The sequence below is a fragment of the Elgaria multicarinata genome, chromosome 12 (assembly GCF_023053635.1).
Source record: "Elgaria multicarinata webbii isolate HBS135686 ecotype San Diego chromosome 12, rElgMul1.1.pri, whole genome shotgun sequence".
In the NCBI taxonomy this organism is placed as follows: Eukaryota; Metazoa; Chordata; class Lepidosauria; order Squamata; family Anguidae; genus Elgaria; species Elgaria multicarinata.
Genome location: NC_086182.1, coordinates 1290006 through 1308993, shown reverse-complemented (window position 1 = coordinate 1308993; position 18988 = coordinate 1290006). Strand labels below are relative to the sequence as shown.

At 45.2% G+C, this 18988-nt stretch overlaps 1 protein-coding gene across 3 annotated transcripts in view; it reads right to left on the bottom strand.

Annotated features, from left to right (window-relative positions):
- Window positions 1–17121, bottom strand: part of XPO7 (exportin 7) — an 82548-nt gene extending 65427 nt beyond the window's left edge. For all 3 annotated transcript variants that reach the window (XM_063139263.1, XM_063139264.1, XM_063139266.1), the window contains exon 1: window positions 17010–17121. In XM_063139263.1, the coding sequence (XP_062995333.1) occupies window positions 17010–17027 (18 nt within the window). In that variant the 5' untranslated portion in view covers window positions 17028–17121. The remainder of the gene's footprint in view (window positions 1–17009) is intronic.
- Window positions 17122–18988: the final 1867 nt, after the last annotated feature.

Below are 18988 nucleotides of genomic sequence, written 5' to 3'. Positions count from 1 at the left end.
GGGGACACCATGCAACAGTGAATAAGAGGCAGAAGGTCAGTTGACCAAGGGCTCATCTACACCAAGCAGATATTCCACTACAAAAGCGGTTTGAAAGCAGTATATAAAAAGCAGGAGCCACACTACTGCTTTATAGTGACATTGAAGTGCACTGCAGGATTTACACTACTGCTTTATAGTGGTACTGAAGTGCACTGATGACTGTTGGGACCCATGACACATATCATATACTACTTTCATAGTATTATATCCTGCTTGGTGTAGATGTCTCATGGGCCCCAACAGTTGTCAGTGCACTTCATTACCACTATAAAGCAGTAGTGTAGATCCTGCAGTGCACTTCAATGTCACTATAAAGCAGTAGTGTGGCTCCTGCTTTTTATATACTGCTTTCATACCACTTTCATAGTGGAATATTCTGCTTGGTGTAGATGAGCCCCAAGAAGAAGAGAAGAGTAGTAATTGTGGCAGACTCCTTGCTGCGTGGGATTGAAACCCAACTATGTCGTGGAGACCCATGGATTTGCTGTCTCCCTGGAGCACAGATTAGAGATGTGACTGAAGGGTTGCCAAAGCTCATAAAGTCCACTGACACATACCCTTTTCTTTTCATGGATGTGGGAACAAATGATGTCGCCAAGCGGAGCTACAAAGAAATGATGTCAGACTTTGAAGCTCTGGGAAGGAAATTCAAGAACTTTAAGGGCCCAGATACTTTTCTTATCCATCCTCCCAGTTCATGGAAGAGGATTAGAAAGGGAAAGAAAAATACTCTGGGTGAATGACTGGCTATGAAGGTGGTGCCAATGTGAGAGTTTTGGATTCTGGGACCATGGGCTACGCTACTTGGAAGATGGACTGGTGGCAAGGGATGGGTTGCACCTCACAAGGCCTGGAAAGAATTTGTTTGTCCACAGCATGAAGAACTTGATCAGGAGGGCTTTAAACTTAATTTTACGGGGGCAGGAGTTGTAAATTTCAAGGGAACAATGGAAGGCCCATGCACCATAACACAGAAAACAGCTCCAATAGTGCCCCCAAATAGTGTCCTCAACAATGTAGGAACAAAGCCAGACTATAAAGCACATGGTCTTTGATGTCTACATACTAACAACCCCCAGAGTATGGGAAACAAACAGAACAAACTTGAACTCTTAATACATGAAGGCAAATACGACTTGATAGGTATAACTGAAACTTGGTGGGATGACTCCCATGACTGGAATATAGCAATTGACAGATATAACTTGTTCAAAAAGAACAGAAAAAATAGAAAGGGAGGCAGAGTTGCACTATATGTTAAAAATATTTATCCCTGCACAGAAATACAGGAGGATGAGCCTGGGAGCCCGATCAAGAGCATCTAGATTAAAACAAATGGGGCAAGGAATAAAAGGTGCATGATAGTCAGAGTTTACTACTGACCACTTAATCAAGGAGAAGAGGATGAAACTTTTGAAAAGAAAATTGCTAGTGTTTCAAGGAAGTGTGATGTAGTAGTGATGGGGGACTTCAATTATCCCTATATCTGTTGGGTGACAAATTCTGCCAAAAGTGGCCCTTCCAAGAAATTCCTGACATGTGTAGGTGATAACTTTCTCCTGCAGAAAGTGGAGGGAGGAAGGAACTACAGGATCGGTTGTCCTTGACTTGACACTGACCAATACGGACGACTTAGTGGATAAAGTGGCAGTTACAGGAACTTCGGGGAAAAGTGACCATGTCATACTTGAATTCTTGATTTTAAAGGAAGCAAAAGCTGAATGTAGCCATACATGTACGCTGGATTTTAGGAAAGCTGATTTTAATAAACTCAGAACTATGATATGTAAGCTCCCATGGCAAGTAGCCCTAAAGAGAAAAGGAGACCAAGATGGGTGGGAGGTTTTAAAAAAGGAAATTTTAAGAGCACAATTACAAACAATTACAACAAGGAAAAAAGATAGAACACAACAGAAGAAACCAATGTGGCTTCACAAAAAGCTTAGAGATGACCTGAAAACAAAAAGGGATACATATAGGAAGTGGAAGGAAGGCCAGGCTACAAAAGAAGAGTACAGACAGGTGGCGCAGAAGTGCTGAAAAGGCGTCAGGAGGGCTAAAACTCAGAATGAGCTGAGATTAGCGAGGGATGCTAAAAGCAACAAAAAAGCTGAGAATGAGCTGAGACTAGCAATAAAAAGGCTTTTTTCAGATAAATGAATAGTGAAAGACAGAGGAAAGATTTTTTTTTAATTTTTTTATTACATTTCTATACCGCCCAATAGCCGAAGCTCTCTGGGCGGTTCACAAAAATGGTGGTTCAACTGCTTAATGAGGATGGCAAATTTATAACAGAAGACAAAGAAAAGTCCAAAGTGCTCAATTCCTACTTTGATTCAATCTTCTCTCAAAAGTGGGTCTATGACTGCCCTGGAAAAAGTGAAGCACAAGTTGAGGGGGCAGGATTGCAGTTTGAGATTGATAAACAAATGGTCAAGGACCACCTAATTTCTTTGAACGAGTTCAAATCTCAAGGGCCCAATGAGCTGCATCCTAGAGTCATGAAGGACTCTCAGAACCACTGTCTATTATCTTTGCAAAATCATGCAAGACAGGTGAGGTGCCGGACGACTATTGTCCCTATCTTCAAAAAGGGCAAAAAGGAGGAACCTGGGAACTACAGACCAGTCAGTCTGACATCCATCCCTGGGAAATTTTTGGAGTGGATTATAAAGAAATCAATCTGTAAGCACCTTTAAAATAATGCAGTGATTACTATAAGCTAGCATGGATTTGTCAGGAACGAATCCTGTCAGACTAATTTGATCTCATTTTTTGATCGGGTAACCTCCCTTGTGGACTGTGGGAATGCTGTGGACGTCATATATCTTGACTTCAGCAAAGCTTTTGACAAAGTGCCACATGATATTTTGATTAATAAATTATCGAAAGCTGTGCTAGATGGAACAACTATTAGGTGGATCCACAGTTGGCTACAGAATCAGACTCAATGAGTGCTTATCAACGGTACCTTCTCAAACAAGTGGGGTACAGCAAGGCTCAGTCCTGGGCCCGGTGCTCTTCAACATTTTTATTAATGATTTGGACAAGGAGGTGCAGGGAACACTTATCAAATTTGAAGAGATGACACAAAATTGGGTGGGATAGCTAATACCCTGGAAGACAGAAACAAACTTCAAAGTGATTTTGATATGGTGGAGCGCTGGGCTGAAAACAACAGAAAGAAATTTAATAAGGATAAATGCCAAGTTCCACACCTAGGAAAAACAAACCAAATGCAGTTACAAGATGGGGGATACTTGACTCAGCAATACTACAAACGAGAAGGACCTTGGAATTGTTGTAGATCACAAGCTGAATATGAACCAACACTGTGATGTAGCTACAAAAAAAGCAAATGCTATTTTGGGCTGCATTAATAAAAGTATAGCTTTCAAATCACACGAGGTACTGGTTCCCCTCTATTCAGCACTGGTTAAGTCTCATCTTGAGTACTGTGTCCAGGTCTAGGCTCCACGCTTTAAGAAGGACGCAGACAAGCTGGATCGTGTTCAGAGGAGGGCAACGAGGATGGTCAGGGGTCTAGAAACAAACCCTTTGAAGAGAGACTGAAAGAAATGAGCATGTTTAGTCTGGAGAAGATTAAGAGGAGACATGATAGCTCTCTTCAAATACTTTAAAGGTTGTCACACAGAGGAGGGCCAGGATCTCTTCTCGATCATCCCAGAGTACAGGACACTGAATAATGGGCTCAAGTTACAGAAAGCCAGATTCCAGCTGGACATCAGGAAAAACTTCCTGACTATTAGAGCAGTACGACAATGGAACCAATTGCCTAGGAAGGTTTGGGCTCTCCCACACCAGAGGCCAAGAGGCAGCTGGACAGCCATGTGTCAGGTATGGTTTAAGGTAGATTCCTGCAATGAGCATGGGGATGGACTCGATGGCCTTGTAGGTCCCTTCCAACTCTACTATTCTATAGAATCATAATAGTATTATGTTCCTAAAGTAGTGAAGTGACTTTAGACTAAAGAATGCTAAAATAAATAACTACTCCTTTTTTTCCAATTTTCCTCAAAATTTGCAGTTCTTGGGAAAAAACTTGTTTTGTCATTGCTCCAGAAATTTTACATCTCTGTTATTATTATTATTATTATTTATTTATTTATATAGCACCATCTATGTACCCTGTTCTTCCCTCTACATTCCTGTTTGCAATATTTCATGCATCTGATAAAGAAGTCAGCAATCCACGAAAGCTTATGCCTTAAAAATTAAGAAAATAACATTCCCTCCACTGCCAGTTTTCCAACATTTTTGTTTTCTTCCAAAAAAACTGAACAGCTTTGGATTATGGAATACTTTCTTTTAGAAAGTAAAACAATAGGTGTGTTCGACAACACTTTAGTTCACTCCACGGATGACTATTTGTGTGCCTCACTCCGTGGGTACTCCGTGGAGTAGTAGTCCCTCCCTGCTCCGCCCTCACCACCAAATGGCAGTGCTGGTTCCTGCTTAACTTATTGGGGCGTCGCCATTCCATGGGGAGGGATGGAGCAGGGAGGAGAGACACAGCGCCCAGAGATGTGCCATAGCCGTTGTGACAGCAGAGCATCGCTTCCCTGTCACTGCAGGCGATGCGGCTGCTGATCCTCACTGTGGCGGCCGCGCAATTAAAGGTGAAGGGGACATCGCTTGGTGCTGACGCCTCTTTCATGGGAGGCTGGATCTCACACCCTAACATGTGAGGAGTCCGTTCCTCAGTCTCTTGTTCCTGCAGCGGCAGTGTGTGGAGAAACACCCACTGCACAAGCAAGAGGCTGTGGAACGGTCTCCTCACATGTCAGGGCGCAAGATCCAGCCTCTGGTGAAGGACGTCTCAGTGCTGAGTGCCACCATCCCTGTAAGGGGATCACATGGCTTGGCGTCAACGCATCTTCCACCATCAAGACCATGGCAACAGGAAAGTGGGAAGCTATAGCAACGCTGCCCCTTCCCTGTTGCCATGGCCCTGAAGGGGAAGAAGGGGCGCTGCATGGAATGATCCCTCCTGCAGCTATGATGAGGACAGCACCATCAGAGATGGCTACCGAAGCACTTCCTGGGACGGGACTATTTCCCATGCTGATAAGAGGCACGCTGGGCAAGAGCGCTGCCGCTCTTGCTTCGCAACTCTGTATACACAGGAAATGATCGATAGAGCCCGCCACATGACACGATAATCAATCGTTGTGCAGAGAAACAACTGTGCAAACTATTAGTTATATCCATTGGTTATTTCTGGAAAATAGCTAACCAGACAACACTATAATGGGAGACTATTTAAGCAACGGTTGCTTAAATAGCCCACTGTTGACTTAACATGTTGTCTGAACTGCGCCAATGTGTTTATTTATTTATTTATTACATTTATATACTGCCCCACAGCTGAAGCTCTCTGGGCAGTTTACAAAAGTTAAAAACAGTCAACATTAAAAACAAATATACAGAAATTTAAAACCATCAAAAGCATAAAAACAGCAATATCCATTTAAAACAACTAATCTTGGGGCAGTTAAAGAAGCCTCAGCATATGTTGTTAACTGCCTGGGAGAAGAGAAAAGTCTTAACCTGGCGCTGAAAAGATAACAATGTTGGTGCCAGGTGAGCCTCCTGGTCATTCCATCATTGGGGGGGCACCACTGAAAAGGCCCTCTCCCTTGTTTCTATCCTCTGAGCTTCCCTCGGAGTAGGCACTCAGAGGAGGATGTTAGATGTTGAGCGTAGTATACAGGTAAGTTCATGTCGGGAGAGGCATTCAGTCAGGTATTGTGGTCCCAAGCCATGTAAGGCTTTATGGATTAAAACCAGCACTTTCAATCAGGCTCGGAAATGTACAGGCAGCCAATGCAAGCGGGCCAGAGTCAGTCTTATATGTTCGAACCTTCTGGTTCCGGTTATCAATCTGGCCACTGCATTTTACACAAGCTGCAGCTTCCAAACCATCTTCAAAGGCAGCACCACATAGAACGCATTGCAGTAATCTAATTCGTAGGTAACCATAGCATGGACAACTGAAGCTAGGTTATCCCTGTCCAGATAGGGGCGTAGTCTGGCCTCCAACCGAAGTTGGTAGAAGGCACTCCGTGCCACCGAGGCCACCTGAGCCTTAAGGGACAGAGGTGGTTCTAGGAGAATGCCCATGCTACGAACCTGCTCCTTCAGGGCAAGTGCAACCCCATCCAGAACAGGTTGAACAACCACTACCCAGTCAGAAGAACCATCCACTAGCAGCATCTCAGTCTGGATTGAGTTTCAGTTTACTAGCCCTCATCCAGTCCATTGTCGCAGCCAGGCACCGGTTCAGCATATCCACAGCCTCACCTGATGAAGATGAAAAGGAGAAATAGAGCTGTGTGTCATCAGCGTACTGATGACAACGCACTCCAAAATTCCAGATGACCGCACCCAACGGTTTCATGTAAATGTTAAACAACATGGGGGACAAAACTGACCCCTGTGGAACCCCATACTGGAAAATCCACGGGACTAAGCAATGTTCCCCAAGCACCAACTTCTGAAGCCAACCAGCCAAGTAGGAGCAGAACCACTGCAATGCAGTACCTCCCACTCCCAACTCAGCCAGTCGCCCCAGAAGGATACTGTCACGACACAGGCCTCACACTCCAAATCCTTGACGCAAACTCTCCTCAAGCCAAGTGCCTCCACGTGAACAACCTGAGGGTAGGGTAAAACACAACCTTTCCCTCATATGAGAGGGTAAAGGCTAGAATCTGAAAAGGTTTTACTGTGTATGTAATAAGATGAAGGTTATATATAAGGTGTTTACGATAGTAACTATAGAGCAGGTGATAAAGCCAAGCAGACACGTGGTTTGAGGTAACGAAACAAAATAAAATGTTTATTTTTGTTTAACAGATCTTAGTTACTTCAAATTCAAGTTAACCTGCTTAATCTACTAGTTTTAATAAAAACAGTAATCTTAAATCTCTTAAATTCTTATCTCCTTTCACTCTCCACACCACTGACAATCCTAACGGACACGCCCCACTCCCAACCAACTAACCAACCATTTATACTCCCCCTGCTTTCACAGCATCATCAGCCACGCCCACTCAGTCCAACATTCTATACTCACTAGACATACCAATCCAGACATATGTAAGGGAACAGAATCCCTTACAACAGTAATGACACAGATATCATGGTCAATGGTATTGAAAGCCACTGACAGATCAAGGAGAATCAACAGAGTCACACTCCCTCTATCTTTCTCCCAACACAGGTCATCATACAAAGCGACCAAGGCTGTTTCCGTGCCAAAACCAGGCCTGAAACCCAACTGAAATGGATCCAGATAATCAGTCTCATCCAAGAGTATCTGGAGCTGGCCCACAACCACCCGATTGAGGACCTTGCCCAGGAATGGAACATTCGCCACCAGCCTGTAGTTACTAAGATTTTCCGGGTCCAAGGAAGTTTTCTTCAGGAGTGGTCTCACTACTTCCTTGGCCCAGCCAGCTGTTCCATCTCTGCTAGCTTTTATTAGCCAAGAGGGACAAGGATCCAATATGGAGGTGGTTGCATGAACCTTGTCAACATCCTTGAGCTGTACCAACTGAAACTCATCCAAGAAAACTGGACAAGGCTGTGCTCTGGGTACCTCACAAGATTCACCTGCTATAACTCTGGAGTCTAAGTCCTGGCGGATGCAAAAGGTTTTATTCTGGAAGCGCCTAGCAAACTCATTACAGCGGGCCTGAGATGGTTCTACCATGTCCTTGGGGCCAGCGTGTAATATCCCCCAGACAACTCTGAAAAGCTCCACTGGGCAGAAGATTGATGATTTGATAGTGGCAGCAAGGTATTGGTTTTTTGCTGCCCTCACTGCCCCTGAATATGCCTTACTGTGGGCACTCACCAGAGCTTGACTGCATCCACTAGGAGTTCGTCTCCATCTGCCCTCAAGCCATCTCCTATTTTGTTTCATCGCTCTGAGCTCTGCGATATACCATGGAGCTGTCTCTGGGGGCGGACCATCTTAATAGGTCCCCCACCCTTGCACAGGGGAAAAGCTGCTGTAAGTCTAAACCTCAGCAAGCAGTGATCTGATAAAGGGACTGATGTGAGGTCCCCCACTTTCAAATCACCATCTCCATGTCCAGTTGTGAAAAACAGGTCAAGAGTATGGCCTGCTACATGTGCTGGGCCGATGACATGTTGGGACAGGCCCATGGTTGTCATGGAGACCATGAAATCCTGAGCTGCCCCGGATAAGGTGGCCTCAGCATGAATGTTGACATCCCCCAGAACCAACATCTGGGGAAACTCAGCAGTGCAGCTGAGACCACCTCCGTCAGCTCACCTAGAGAGTCTGTTGAGCAGCAGGATGGGCGGCACACCAACAGAATCCCTAATTCATCCCGCTGACCCAACACAAGGTGCAAACACTACAGACCAGTAGTCACATGGACAGGGAGCCTGCAGAGGGAGATGGAATTCCTATAGACCACAGCAACCACTCCCTCCCTAGCCCTCAGGTCTACCCTGATGCTGAACCAAGTACCCCGGTGGGCATAGCTGGGAGAGACTAACTCCTCCCTGCTCACCTACCCAGGTCTCAGTCACACATGCCATATCGGCTGCCTCATCCAGAATTAAATCATGAATGAGGGAGGTCTTGTTATGCACTGATCTGGCATTTAAAAGCAACATCCAGAGGCCTGAGGCCTGGCTGATAGAGCAACCAACAAACCTGCGGGTGTGCCTAACAAGGCACAGCCATTAACTGTCTGGGCCACGTTCCCCTTACTTGGCAAGTCCTTCTCACAACACCATATCTCCTTCTACCCGTCACTACACTAATTGGGTCCCCCTCAGATCTCCCTCCCGGCTCTGTATTCCCCCTCTCAGGCACATAGTTTAAGACCCTCAGAAAAAAGAAAGAAAAAAAGAAAAAGAAAAAAGAGCAGCAGCAAGAGGCAGACAGGGCACAGCAGCAGGTGGCTCTCCCCCTGCCCTGGGCGGTGGCAGTGTTCCCTTCTCCTGCAGCCACTGGCTCTCCCAGGGCACCTCAGCAAGCTGTGCCCAAGGAGGGGCACAGGTGGAGAATGTGAGCAGCAGCTGGCAAAGTACCTGGGGACCCAAAGTACCTGCAGGCCACAGCCTTTACTCCCCGCAATTATTTCTAAAAAAAATGTAATAAGAGTAGAGATTTAAAATGTCTGGAAATAATGAAGCTATTGGGGGGGGGGGATTCCTAGCATTATAGAATCACAGAATTGTTGAGTCAGAAGGGATCACAAGGGTCATCTCTTCCAACCCTCTGCAATGTGCAGGAAAACCATCCCATGAGAGGTGGCTGTCCAGCCTCTTCTTAAAAACCTCTAGAGATAGAGAATCCACATCCTCCATATGTAGACTGTTCCTACTGTTGTACAGATCTTACCATCAGGAAGTTTTTCCTTATATTTAATCAGAATCTAGGTAGCTGTAACTTATTCCCATTATTTTAGGTCCTAATTCCTGTGGCCATGGGAAATAGTTCTTGACCATCCTCCCTGTGGAACCCTTTTATGTACCTGAACACTGCTAACATATCTCCCCTCAGTCTTCTTTTCTCCAGACTGAACATCCCAAGTTCCTTCAGCCTGTCCTCAAGCCCCGGTATCATCTTATAGAAATGCAATAAATAAATAAAATAAATAAATACATCTTGTTGCCCTCCTCTGAACCCATTCTTTCTTCCATTCCTTATTACAATTATTGATCTAATGTATCTTTTACTGATAGATATTTAGGGATGCTCCGAGTCATGTTCAGTTTCCCAGCATGTGCGTAGATGAGTACTCCAGGCCTTATCATAACCCACCCCACATTTACTCTAAATGTTACAGAAAGTATTAGCTTGTAAATATTTACTTTAAATTGTTGGAGATGTTTTGTATATTCTGTTTTCCAGAACTTAATGAAAGGAATATAGACTCAGTCAATTGCTTGTGCAGTAACCATTGTCCAGCATCATGTTTGCCAGTGTTGTGCTGGCATCACAAGCTCACCAAGCACAGCCATGTGGACAGGAGCCCTTGCACTTTCAACAGGCATGACCACAGCAACCTACTGAAGAGCACAAAGCTAGAAGGAAAGAAGGGCAGAGCAAGGGTGTGGCAAGAGGATGGCTGAGGGCAGCTCTTCTTTGTAGTACTTTTTGGACCACCAGAGAACCTACAGTTTGATAAAACTTTCAACGTGGGACTAGAACTGTCAGGCAGCACAGCAGAACATGTGGACCACCATGGCCTCCTACTGCTGATTGTGTGGGGTAGTCAGCTTCTGATGGCTCAAAAGTTGTGCATATAAAGTTTCTAGAAACTTTGAAGTTACTCTCCCCCTGCCCAGAAATGGGGGGGGGGGATGGAAAAATGCACAACTACTTTTTAAAGTCCTCTTTACACATCTAAAGTTAAGGTTGTTACTTTGGAACATAAACTGTATTATGGATAACTAGACAGGGTTGATTAAAAATATATTTTTAAAATTTAAATTGGATTTATTTCAATTGGATTTCAAAATTTTCTCAAAACAATTAGTAAAAAAGGAGCCTAGGTCAAAGATTTAATCATGAATACTAATTATACAACTTCTAATTATATTCTATGAATGTTAACAGCAGCTTATGGAGATGAGAGATAACCTGATCAGTTCTATTCTGCATTATAGGTGGTGTACAGAAGTGCATGCTCTCTCTCTCTCTCTAAAGTACAAAGATAGGGAAGGGCTGCGTTCTGACAACACAATAGTCAATGATGGGTTAATAGTCAACTCCATGGATGATTATCGAGGGGGTACTCCCCACATGACATGATTACAATCAACCGTGGTGTGGATTAAGGCTAGCGTTGAGTTGATTATTAGTCATTGGTGTGTTTGATTGACATATCCCTTGTTCTCTCTCCCCATCTCAGTCCTCCTGCTGATATCCCATCAGCCATTGCGAGTTCTGTTGGCTGGATCTGAGCAGCAACCACTGCTTTGGTCACTCTTGCCAGAGAACTCTGTAGTTGCCAAAAATAAGTAACTGCGTGCAAAGAAATAGTCAACAGTATCTAACACGTGACACAATAACCAACAGTTATTCAAAAATAATCAACTCTGCACAGCATTGGTTATTTGCGTTGGTTATTTCAGCTGAATAACCATGGTGTGAAAAAGTCCTGACAAACGACGCAATAACCAACCATTGACTATTTAACCCATCTTTGGTTATTGTGTCATCCAAACCTAATCAAGGTCAAGGAATAGAGAATTTGGGAAGATGGAGATCTGAACAAGGAGGAGAAGTCTAGGGATAGGGAAGGGAACAGAAAGTGAAACCAAAAGTGAACAGAAGATATTATTATTATTATTATTATTGTTATTGTTATTGTTATTATTATTATTATTATTATTATTATTATACATTTATATACTGCCCCATACCCAAAACTCTCTGGCAATTTACAAAGATTAAAACATTGAACATTAAAAACAAGTATACAAAATTTTAAAACCATAAAAACCATAGAAAATAGACAATATCCAGTTAAAGCAACTATTCTGGTGTCAGTTTAAAAAATCAGCATATGTTGTTAAATGCCTGGGAGAAGAGAAAAGTCTTGATCTGGCGCCAAAAAGATAACAATGTTGGCGCCAGGCGAGCCTTGTCAGGAAGATCGTTCCATAATTGAGGAGCCACCGCTGAAAAGTCCCTCTCCCTTGTTGCCATCCTCCAAGCTTTCCTCGGAGTAGGCACCTAGAGGAGGACCTTAGATATTGAGCATAGTGTATGGGTAGGTTCATGTCGGAAGAGGCATTCCATCAAGTATTGTTGTCCCAAGGCATGTAAGGCTTTATACTTTTATACGTTAAAACCAGCACCTTGATTCAGGCTCGGAAATGTACAGGCAGCCAATGGAAGAGGGCCAGAGTCGGTCTTATATGGTTCCAGTTATCTATCTGGCCACTGCATTTTGCACAAGCTGCAGCTTCTGAACCATCTTCAAAGGCAGCCCCATGTAGAGCGCATTGCAGTAATCTATTTTGGAGGTTACCAGAGAATAGACAACTGAAGCCAGGTTATCCCCAGATAAGGGGCATAGCTGGGCCACCGGTAGAAGGCACTCCGTGCCAGCGAGGCCACCTGAGCCTCAAGTGACAGAGATAGTTCTGGGAGAACCCCGAAGCTACAAACCTGGTCCTTCAGATTCATGCAGTCCTGACTCCTGAGGAACAGAAGAAACAACTATGCTAGCAATGCCATAGAGAAGATTTTTTTAAAAAAAAAATCTTTCCCCTTCCCCGTAATGGTTTCAGGACTTCCAGAAAATGTATTCTCTCTATTTTTTTAAAAAAAAGTTTTCCTATTACATAGAACTCATTTTGAGGGAATAAAGGATACTGTGACAATATAATAAACCCATCTCTTAAACATTCTATTCATCACTCTCTGAAAGAAAATATTTCATAATCTAAAAGTGTTCCATTTGGGTGGGGGGAAATAAAAAGGTCCATGGGCAAAAATGGAAAACCATGGGGGAGGGGTGATCTAATTTTTTCCAGGCCTTCCCAGCTCTATGTGCAGGACTGCATTAGAGGGTAACATTTAAGAACCAACACACTGCTAGATCTGCTAGAAATCTGCTAGATCTCTCAGCATGGAGCACGACGTCTTCTTGACTAGGAATGGGGAACTATGAGCTGAATCCAGTCTACTACTAGGCCAATGAGCCTTTGCATACACCCCACCTCCAAAAGGGGAGGGGGTGGGAGAGCAACTGAGCTCCTTGCTACTGAAGCTCAGTTTATTCTACCTTCACGAACCCTGACTGAGGAAGGGAATGGGGAAGCAAAGCCAGCTCATGAAGCGTCTCCTTGAGGTAGGGGCTGAGTCATGCGATGGTGAGCAGTGGGCATCATGGACTCAGCCAGTGCCTCAAGGAGTCACTCCTTAAAGTGCTGGCTCTGTCCTATGTGTGTGCATGTGGGAGGAGGCATATGGCATGGTGTGTGAGAGAGAATGGGGGCAAGCACACTGGAGGGGACATGTGGGGATGGCTACATTCACTGCTGGCATGTGGCCCATGATGCTCTTGGCTGGAGGCAATTCGACCCTTTGCCCAAAGTAGGTTCCCTATTCCTGGTCAAGTCTGAGCGATTACCATAAGGCAGGACCATCCACGTCCTCCATTTTGATCTACCTATCTAAATGAGATCACAGTAGCATGCTGCAAGCTGAGAGCAAGCACTCAGCTGTCAGGCATCTCTAGAACAAAAACTATGGACATGCTACATAGTAAGGCAAAACCCTCCGCCATCACTACCTAATCTGACTGGGGAGAATGGGTGCTACCAGATGAAGAGCTCCTATAACTGAGAATCAAAAGTCATCTCTTACTCCTTAGCAGATTTTCCTGGTAAGAAAAAAAGACAGAAGAAGGAAAACAAGGGAAGACTACAAATTAAAGATTTTCTTGTCTGCATGCCCCCTAAAATTCTGTGAATTAGGTGGTGCAACAGTACAATAAAAGTCTCATCTGAAAGAATATGTCCAAATAGGATAACCAAGCAATTCCAAACCAGCCAATATCCAGCTATGCCACTCAAGTAAAGGAACCTGTGTGAGCTTCAGCTATTGGGTGGTATAAAAATGCAATAAATAAATAAATAATCCCACAAAGAAGAGAAACAGGGCAAGAGTCAGCTGAGTATTTCAACCAGCCACTGCTTGTTCTATATAGAAGAGTACTAAAAGCAGCAAGTTCCTGAAGGCCAACTTTAAGACACAAGGAAGAATTGCTACTCTACCTGGAAGTGTAAAAGCTGCAATTCTTTGGATCAGAGCCAAAGTTTTGAAGGGTTGTCCAAACAAACAGTGAAAAACACAAACCCTGCAAACCTCTAGACATTGTTGGATTCTATCATGCCTGACTTTGGCCATGCTGGATGGACTGATGGGAGTTGGAGTCCAACAACATATGGAGGGGTACAAATTCCCCACCCCTGATTTATTTCATTTATTTATTTAAAACATTTGTATCCTGCCCTATATAACTAGGATCTCTATCATGCCTGACTTTGGCCATGCTGGATGGACTGATGGGAGTTGGAGTCCAACAACATATGGAGGGGTACAAATTCCCCACCCCTGATTTATTTCATTTATTTATTTAAAACATTTGTATCCTGCCCTATATAACTAGGATCTCAGGGTGGCGTACAGATAAAATCATACAATATAAAACAATAACTATACAGGTTGTTTCTTGCTCCATGGTTAGAATGTGATGCAAGACACCTGTTCACGTGCAAAGAACTTCTATTCTTTCACACACATGCACAATTAGTTCTTCACCTGAGTCAATATTATGCAGAACCTATTTTAAATTGGGAGTGGTATATAAATACTGTAAATAAATAGCTGTGGCGAAAATCTGGCAACACAAATACAATTCTTACCACTGATATATAACTTTTTTGATCCAATGCAAGGTTGGCTACTGTGTGAACAGAGTGCTGGACTATATGGATCCTTGGTCTGATCCAGCAGGGCTCTTCTGATATTCTTATGACCATAGGGTAGGAGTGGGCAGAAGGTAGAGATCCCTAGATGTTTTGGATTTCAACCCCAGAAGCCCCTGCCAGCATGGCCAGTGGTCAAGAATGCTATGAGTTGAAGTTCAAAACATCAAAAGACCTACTCACTCTGCCACAGGACATCCATACATCCTCTAATGAAACCTGTTTATCCCATTACTGGGATGCGGGCTAAGGGGCAGAGCAATCCCCATACACAAGGTCTGACAATAACTGCTTGAATAGTCACCTGTGGCAAGCAGGATCTGTTTTTAAGTCTGGAAGCTTTTGTAAATGGAAAGAGTTGCTTCTTTTCAGATGACTTATTTACTACATTTCTATCCCACCTTTCTTCCATTTTGGAATTTATTCAGTTCCCTGGCCTTCCCTCCAGACTAGCATAGCTTCAGCAAGGTGGCTGCCTAATGTGCTTTCGAATGATGCTCTGGGAATAACATATACTTATGCAAACAAGAGATCCAGTACTTTTTTTTTTTTTACGCTCATAACTTTTCTTGACTTACTTAGTACAAGGACACCATACACAGAAACTGGTCAAACTGAGCCACTATGATCAAAATAATAAGATTCTATCTTGAACAACATGGGGACAGAGCGAGTCAGATAATAAATTCCTCGGAGAGCTTGCAACCCTTCAGTGGAGCAGTGCCTGCGATTCTCTTTTTCACATCTGGTATACTTCATAAGAGGTCATTCAAAAGGCTTGCTGCATTACTTGGAATTTGTTTGAACTATCAACCCAATTACCTACTGGTACTTTTGCCATTATCGAAATGGGAAGGACCTTAGCTTGGTGGCAGAAGCACATGCTTTGCATGCAGAAAATCCCAATCTCAATACCAGGCATCTCTGGGTTTAGGGAGCTGGTGATAGGAAATATTTCTACCTGAGCCCCTAGCGAGCTTCTGCCAGTCATCACGCTGGACAAATAGTCCTACCTGCAATGAGGTAGGTTCCTATGTTCCAAATATTGGTAAAAAAAAAAATGCTGCTATGAAAACTGAGAAACATCTGAGAAAGAGGTCTGTTTTTAAAAACAATAAAAGTAACACATTTCTATAGTGAGGTAACATCCCCAATGATTCTGTTGGAAAGATTAAATTTAAACTTGCCCTGAAGTTAATCAGACCACTACTAATTTATATGAATGGCAAAACTAAAGACACAGATTCTTTTTAGTGGGTGGGCCACTTTCATGCATTGCCATAGACAGGCCTTTGCATTTCCATCATGCATTTGGCCCTTTTCTAAGCGATTGTAAGACCAAGGGGTGGGGAATGGCATGCATACACCTCCATGGGTATCAGGAAGTTGTGTTGCCTAGGAGGCATGCTGACAATGCATTTCCAAACACACATTACAGAAAAGATACATCAACTTGCGGAGGGCAGCTGGGGGGGGGGGGGGGATCTGTTCCTGCAATACGTGAAGAGGCTCCCAAAGTGACCATTTCAGCTCGAAGAGCTTCCTAACTGCTGCTGCTGCCCACAGCCACATGATGAGCAAATAACCAGCTCACCCTTGTGGCTCATGAGCGCACCAACAACAAAACAAGTTGCGTGGAGAATAACACGGCCAAGGCCACTCGCTGCACAACATCCACCACAATAGTCCCCCTCAGCCGCCGCCGCTTCTTATCTGCCTTATGACAGAACCCCAGTAACGCCGCTCACAGACAAAAGGCCGGGAAGACCACGCTGGTCTAAGGGAAGCTCCCCCGCAGGGATCGGCCTCCTTCGGCATTCTCAGCGGAGCGGAGGACGCGCAGAGCGGGGCCAACGCCGCCTCCCGCGGCCAACTAGCCCCCGGGCGCCTTGCTCCCGGCTTGGTGCCCCGCCAGGCGCTCGATCTCCGGCTGCTCAGCACCACTCACACGCCAAGCTTGCAAGCGGGAAAGAGGAACCGGGCCGGCAACTCGGGGGCCAGGCGCCCCCGGCCCCGCTTCGCCCGCCGGCTGGGAAACGTCTTCCGCTCTCCCTCCGTCCTGCCGCGCGCCTCCCCGAGAGTAACGGGCCCATTCTGCTCGGCCACCCCGCGGCCGCGGGAGAGCCCCTCGGGCGCCTGGACGGAGCCCAGCAGGCCCGCCGCCACCTCCGCGCGGGGCTCCCGCCTGCGCCACGCCGGCAGAGGCCAAGGAGCGCCAGTACGCGGCTGCCGGCGGGGACCAGGCCCACCTCCCGCGGCCGGAGGCGGCGCCGGTCCGCCGGATGAGCGGGCGGTGTGTCGCGCGCTGCAGCGCCGTGGCGGCGTCCCGGGGCGGACAGGTGAGCTGGGGGCCCAGCCTCGCTCGGGCGGCGGCTCCGCTTGGCCGGCGCCGAGACGCGCGCCGGCCGGGGCGCCTGAGGCGCGGGCGGGAGGCGCCCCTCGCTGCTCACCTGCACATGATCCGCCATTTTGCTCCATTCATGTTCTGCTCCCTCCGCGGCGGCCGCCTCCTTCCCCCTCCCGCTGGCGACCCAGCCAGGGCTGCCGCGCCTGCGCGCTAACGCCGGCCTCCTCGCGCACTCGCCGTAAGCGGCCCTATACGGCAGGCTGGAGCCGCCGCCGCCGCCGCCGCATGGGTTTGGAGAATGGCGCGGCTTGCTGTGGTGGCGTAAGAGGGCCGGTCGCGCAGCAGTGACGTTGACACACGCGCGGAAGGGAAGGGATGGGGGAGTCGGGCTTTGTTTACATGGCTCTTAAAGGGGCCGCGCGACATTGACATGTGTGGGGCAGGCGGGGATGGGGCCCAGCGCCGCGACCGTGTTTACAGCAGCCGAGGGACACTGGGGTGCGCTTCTGCCCGTGGCGCAGAGGAAGCAGGGGCAGAAACCTGCCGCTGCCTTCAGTCACAGCATCAGCTAAGGATAGTGTGTCTCCTCTGAATGCTCCAATGCTTGGAGGTGGTGATGGGCTGGAGGAGGAAAAACAAACTTTCTGGGCTGTGGCCCCCCGGCTGTGGAACGAGCTCCCCAGAGACGTCCGCCTGGCGCTTACGCTGTATTCTTTTCGTCGCCAGCTGAAGACCTTTTCATTCTCTCAGTATTTTAACACCTAAATTTAAACTTTGCTGTTTTAATTCTGTATTTTAATCCTATATCAACTTCTGCTGTGTGGTTTTATCCTGGTTGTGCTTTTTATATTGTATTTTGTATTTGGGTTTCTAAATTGTTGGATGTTTGATTATGTTCTTAATGGTTTAAATTTTTGTGAACCGCCCAGAGAGCTTTGGCTATTGGGCAGTATAAAAATGTAATAAATAAATAAATAAAATAAAATAAAATAAATAAACTGAAGCTGAATCCAGACAAAACAGAAGTGCTTGCTGTCAAGGGCTTTGACCTAGGTTTGGAGGTGTGTCAAGCAGTTCTGGATGGGGCTACACTTCCCCTGAAAGACTATGTTCGCAGTTAGGGGGTGCTCCTGGATCCGTTGCCAGATAGACACAATGGCCAGGAGTGCCTACTATCAGCTTCGGCTGATATGCCAGCTGCGCTCCTTCCTAGAGTCAGAAGACCTAAAGATGGTTGTGCACACTGGTAACCTCAAGGCTTGACTTCTGCAATGCGCTCTACATAGGGCTACCATTGTACCTAGTTCGGAAACTTCAACTAGAAGCAGGAGGGAGGGGAGGCAAAATTTACTCTGATCCCTTTCAGAAATGAGTCATTAAAATATATAATGAGAAATATCCTGGTTTTCTTCCCCACAGATGTACTGGTGAATTAAAAGGAATATTTCTGCAGCTCCCATCCAGTATTGCTGAGGGCAGTTGCTCAAACCTGAGATAATTAAATGCTCTCCTCAGTGAAGAGTTACTTGGATTATCTAAATACTGTTTAAAACCATTTTGTCATTGTGTTAGAAGGAGTAGGTTTTTACATTTGTCATAGTATTCTGTCTTAGTGAATTATTTATAACACCCCAAAAATAATTAACTGAAAAAATGTAAATAGAAATCATGTGAACACTTCTTGACCACCATAAGTCTATGTGGCAGAATCTAATTGTAACTGCTCAACATTTGGGAAGAGTGAAAATAGAACAATAGCTAACATTTAGTAAATACAATTGTGTGTCAACTGTCAGCAAGTGAACTGTATTGCATGTCAACTTTAAAATATTGTGATAGTGTTAAACATGACTGCATGACTACATGACTGTTCATCGATGTTGTAAGCCATTCTATATCAGCTATTAAAAACTAAAAATACTGAAATAAAATGTTGGAGTCTAATATACAAATATTAATAATTAAGTGAGTTGTACAATCTATTTTCAGAGAGTCGTGTATATGATGTTCACACATGAAGTGTCTTGTTTGTACAGTGATCTGCTTATGCTTTTGTTTCTGACCTTTTTGGTAAGATTTCAA